This window comes from Pristis pectinata, chromosome 7, assembly GCF_009764475.1.
Source record: "Pristis pectinata isolate sPriPec2 chromosome 7, sPriPec2.1.pri, whole genome shotgun sequence".
NCBI lineage: Eukaryota > Metazoa > Chordata > Chondrichthyes > Rhinopristiformes > Pristidae > Pristis > Pristis pectinata.
The window spans coordinates 46070825-46076824 of record NC_067411.1 but is presented as its reverse complement, the minus strand read 5'-3'; the positions used below and the strand labels follow the sequence as shown (position 1 = coordinate 46076824).

Genomic DNA, 6000 nt, shown 5'->3' with positions numbered 1-6000 from the left:
AACGTCCAAAAAGAGATTTTGAGAACAAGTTTATGAACTGCTGACAGATGAGAAGACCAGTTACACAAGAAGAAATTCTTTCACTTTCATAGTGACCATTCTCCTGTGATCTACACTGCATCAATGCTAAAAGATGGTGGAATACAGAAAGACATCAGAACTATGTTTGAATTCCCCTTTACCTCCAGACCCTTATTTTGTATGCATTTTTGTTCAAAATAACTATTAAATTATCAACCAAATAATAGAACTGTGGAGGTAATTGCTTTGTTTGGGATAAATGACAAAGTTAAAACAAAAAGTTTGAAAGGATAATAATCTACTGGGATCCAATTTTCTTGGTTTTTTTAAAATATTGTTTTTTTATAAATATTGGGGTTAAATTTGCCAATTTTCAAATGCCTTGCACTTCTCCAGTACAACCCATTACGCTTTGTAAATAAAAAAGGATCCTACATCAATAAACAAACCATTGTCAAAACTAGACAAACATTTTACTCAAAATAATGCACGAGCCAAGTCACTTTTAATTAAAATTTTAATATACAAATATTAAAAAATGCATCAGGAATTAAACTACATGGTAATTGAAAAAATCAGTTAGTGGAGTACATAGCCAATGACAGAGGACAACTTCACAGCCAATACAAGAAATAATACACCACACACAATTCTCTGTAGGATTTGCCAATGGCACATTGAAGAGAACTTTCACCCTGAGCAATTTCCAACTATTTGGTCAATAGCATATTCCAGATGTTTTAAACACATGACAGACTTCGAATCACATTCAAGCTCATGTCATTACAATTGCAAGAGCCAATGAAAGTAGACCAGACAGCTTAAAAGAGTACAAAATATTTCACTGGATCCAGGTGCTGGTCAAGCACCCTCCAAATTCTCACCTTCCACAGATATTATTTGACTCCAGACACTGCCATATGAAACATGAAAAGTCAGCAAGTCTTGAGATGTAAAAAACCAAAAATTTAGCATGAAAATCGATTCAGTTTGGTCCCTTAAAAAGTAATCTTGGAGCTTCCTTTAGACTAAAAATTTCTATCACCAGTGAAATAAATCCCAATTTTATAATGGGTACACTAATTAGGAACTGACTGTACACCTGATTTCACAAAAGATGGATGAATACTACAGATAAGTAATTTAGTTTTTACACATTATTCTCACTTTTCAGCTTTTGCTTCAGAAGTGCTGCAACAATCAATGGTTTAATATGGCAACAAGTGATGCCAATGCCCAGCAATACAACTGAAGGGAAATCAAGACTGGAGTGTAACATTAAGCCAGATATTACAAACTCACTTTGGAAATGCATTAATAAACTGTAGCAGTTGTTGCACCTCTTCCTTTTTAAAAAAGTTTTTACAGTACAACTCTGGAATCCCAAGCAAATGAATAAAAATTAACTGAACTTTTATAGTGTCCCTTCCCTAGTACATTTGATAACATAGGATATGCAGAATGGAAGCAGGCCATGAGGTTCAAAAATTAATGCTTCACTCAAGCTCCTTCCTATCTATCAGTGTAGCCTCTAGTCCCTTCTTTCTCTCATGCCTAACCAGCTTCTCCCTAAGATAATTTATTTATTCACCTTAACCACTCGAGGGGAGTAAGCTCTACATTCCCCCACTCTTTTGAAAGCTTCTTTTGGATTCCCTTTCAGATTTCTATCTTATAATAATGGCCTCTAGTTTTGCTTTTCTCTATAAGAGGAAATGTGTTATCAAAACTAATTTAAAAAAACCTTTACGTGATCATCCCTCACCATATTTATTGAGCAGTTATTGGTTTTCTAATGATCACATTTATTGTACAATTCTGGTAAAAACAAAGTTGTAGATTCTGAATATATTTAATAAAGCCATCATAATGTCCTTAACTTCACTAAGCTCATAATTCCACTGCACCACATTATTTGACTACCACTCTAAGATGCTTGATTCAAGAGGAAATAAAACAGACAAAGCACTGGAGGGACTAACTATTGATTCCTTGAAGGCAAAAATAAGAAGTGAAAGTAGAGGGTAAATCAATAGGGTCGGAGGGGAGGACGGGACTGAACAGAGAATAGAAATGCCAATGATGTACGTGATCTCATGGATTTCCCACCACCCATCCTAACTAAAGCTTTAAAATACATCATTGGTGCTGGCTAAACTTAAAGGCGGTAGCGAAATAATAATTTTACTCAAAACGCAGAGACAGGGATGGGGTTCTGCACAAGCAAGCTATACAGATTCCTTTTCTGGCAATCTCAAACTCCAGAGCCCTGGATTGATTAATCAGCAGAGCTATATGAGTAATATCAAGAAACCAAGAACTGAAGGTCCTGATCATTTAAAGCAGGGTTATGGCAGTTGTATCATACTTTGTTTTCTTCTACGTGACTTTTCTGCATTATTTTTGGAAACTAAGAGGGAATAAATAAAGCAAGATACTTCAGATGACATGGTACATGGCATTTAACGTTAATAACATCTGGTTCTAAACCCTCTTTCCACAGATGCTGCCTAATCTTAATATCTCTATTATTTCCCATTTTTATTCCAAATGTTGTGGTTTCCAACAACTGTTAAACATTACCATTCCACCTCCAAGCACATCCAACTCAGTTGTCCCAAGCTTCCAGATCTTCCCAAACTCCATCTCACTGGTTTCACCAAGTGGCAATACAAGTAAAATTTGAAAATTAGGCACTTCCACAAATGGAACTTCCTCCTGCATTTAAATTTAAAAAAAGCTTTTGGCCAACATACATAAGCCCCTCCCTCAGAACCTCTGGGTAATAACCAGGAATCAGAAGACTATTTACATTCTCCCCATCTCTAAACCAGTGGCACTAATGATGAATACAGGTCCCATCTACTTTCTTAGCGATGGTCAGTTAACTCAGTTGAAGTCAAATAATGAACCACAAGAGATTGCTTATCTATAGTGTTCATCTTCCTGTTGAATGATCCCTGCTCTAGCGGAGTGATATTTCAAGTCTATATGTTTTCTGAACAATCTTTCATCCTACATGCAAAACTTCCCCATGTGCTATATTTAGTCGCTTGTCCATTTATAGAAACCCAAGGTTCTGACAGTTTCCCTGACAAAGAGTTACTGAAAAGGTGACAGTTTTATCCTGAGTTTTTAGTATAGCAATTTCATTAGGAATGTCGCAACAGAACTGCAGTGTACTGCAAAAGCCACAAAAAGCAAAGATTTTAAATATCATTATGCCATTCTAAAAAGTACTACAGCACTGCTGTCATATAAAATATTCTGCAGGTTCTGCATACAAAATGAGTGCATGATAATATCTACAGAGCAAAATATAGCATTACAAAAATGGTCACAATTTTAAAATTTGCACAGTAAATGCTTATACAATTTCCCCCTAAAATGTTAGTATACATTTTCATTTATTTAGTTAAAACCAAAGTGTTCTGCTTTGAATAGGTTTCATGTTACTGCAAACTGGCAACATTCCAGTTAGAAAAGTAACAAAAATTTATCCTCCAAACACACTTTTAAACAACACATTTATGAACCATTATACACCCTTGTCTTTTTGTGGGTTAAAAGGAATGCACACAAAAGTACAAAAGTGATGTATTGCCTGTGCTCCTTAGATATCCTGAAATCAAGCGTTACCAGCTTCGGAGGCCTAGAAAAGACAAACAGCAGTGCAGTGCAAACTTAGACTAATTAGAAGAATAACATTTTACTGAAGAAAAAAAATCGTTCTCCCCCCACCACCACCCCCGTTTTTATTTTAAACATTCAAATCTTTTGCTCAAAAATGGACACGTCAAAAAATACTTAAAACCTATTTTCCATCCAAGTTTTGAAAATACTTTTTGAAACATTTTTGAAGCTCTCACAGCTGATGGGATAACTGTTGAGTAAAGGAGGACTCCTGGCTCATATTTAGCCATACACCCACATTTTATTAACCAAAATATCACCAAGCCGCAACGATGGCAGGTACTATTAAGGAAAGAGCCTTGCAATTATCTAGTTTCTTTCACATCAGGATGTCCAAAGCTCCTTACAGACAATGAGATATTTTTGAAATGCAGTCACTGATGTAATGTAAGAACACAGAAGCCAACTTGTGCATGACAAACTTTGCAAACAACAATGGGCTGGATTGTACTTGCTTTTGGCCAGAGATTTGTAACAGAGCTACTGGCTGTGTCCTTCCTGAGGGTCAGTGGCAAGCTGTACCAAATGTGCTGGAGATTAGGATGCCTGCTGTCTCACTCCACCAGTGGACTCACCATTGAGTTTAGGAGCAATTCCAGATTATGGCTGGCATATCTAACATGATCTCATTTACTTGAAAGGGGTCACCATCCTTCACGAAAAGATTTTTTGAAAGTTCAATTTATAATTTATAGTTGAATTAATTTAACTAAAATCCTATTTTTTGATCTTTAGATTTTAATTTGATCTTTCATTGCATTATAAAAGTTTCAAAGCGTCTCTGAGACACATTTGGTTTCAATATAAAGCAGAAGCTGACAAAAGGCCATCAGAACACTACAGACATGGAGTGTCAGGTTCTGCCTCTTGAAGCCCAGCTGTCATTCTGTGAGATGGGATAATGACAGCAGGGAGACCTTGATGAAGCTGGAGCCAGAGGGCCACAAGTTCTCATTCAAGCTTGGTATTTCAGACACAAGTCACAAGTATGATTTGGGTCAATGTCATAATTGCAGATTATCTGCTTTAAGCAACATTCAAATAGGGGATAAATTCCTTGCTTCTTGGCAATTCCTACAATTAAGATAATATGTCCTATTAATGCTTTGGATGAGTGTAGAAAAAACACACAAGAGCAATGCCTTATGCATGCTTTCCCTTATTATCCATTCTTTGTTTTAAAGGATCTTTCAGAATCAAAATACATTCTCAAAAGTTTCATTGACAGGATAAAGAAACAATGTTGAAACAATCAACATTAAAAATCATTTGGAATTTTAGTTACAGTTGTTGGTGGTGATGTCTCACCTTTTGTCATCTTTTTGCATAAACCATCTATGCAATAAGTCAGTTTGTCAGTAATTAGATTATTTGTTTACTTAGCTTCTGAAGTATTTAAAGAGGATTAACTGAAGGAACCATTGGCCCAATGATACCAGCTTTTCACTCAACTCAGAGGATGCTTTTCATCAGGCAGGAATTTATGAAGTGTTCACACATACTTTTTGCTTTAGAAATGTAATCCACATTGAATTATGGGGCCTTAATATTATACTTAAAACTCTGTGACTAAGATTTGCTTTTTTGCTGATTATAAGTTTCTCTCAACATTTTGCCAATTTTAAGATGTGTAAGATTCCAATACCAAGAAGTTACCAACAGGTGCAGTACTTTCATGCACTTCACATCACAAAGTTTTAAGCCAAGATAAAATTTCAACTAGGGGTCTGTGGGAAACATACTTGAAGTCAAAAAGGTGTGTTCAATTTTTACTCGAGTTGAGATCCAGGCTGATACATCATTAAAATACTGATTGCGGCCTCATGTGCATATGACACTATTCTGAAAAGATATCCTTGTTTAGGCCCATGCCTTGAATTTAACAGTTTATATCTCTGGTTCAGTTTGACTGAAGAGGGGATGTTTTGTGGTTTTTATTAGTGTTTATCAAAATTAGTTAATTTCAATTATCAAAAAACTTCAGATGCATCAGCATTTGGGCTCCAAGGGTGACCAAAATGTGACAGGTCTGTGCCATGATTATGCAAATGACAAGCCACTTACCAGTTACCCTGATTTTGGATGAAACCAGTGTGGGACCCAAGCTACTTGTTAGACATTGTGATAAAGGCTAGCCTTGTGCTGTTTCTTTTAAGACAGCATGTTTCTTCATTTATCATGGTGTTTTATTTAAACAGGTGTTGAAACAAGTCTGCTCAGCAATCCATCAGAAAACATGTTTATCACCAGAAGTAATCCCATTAGTCACAACTTGTTGGCTTCCTA

The 6000-nt window shown here is 35.9% G+C and overlaps 1 protein-coding gene across 1 annotated transcript in view; it reads right to left on the bottom strand.

Annotated features, from left to right (window-relative positions):
- Window positions 1-520: 520 nt before the first annotated feature.
- Window positions 521-6000, bottom strand: part of LOC127572680 (choline transporter-like protein 1) — a 70953-nt gene continuing 65473 nt past the window's right edge. The window contains exon 16 of the mRNA XM_052020190.1: window positions 521-3673. Within this exon, the coding sequence (XP_051876150.1) occupies window positions 3650-3673 (24 nt within the window). The 3' untranslated portion in view covers window positions 521-3649. The remainder of the gene's footprint in view (window positions 3674-6000) is intronic.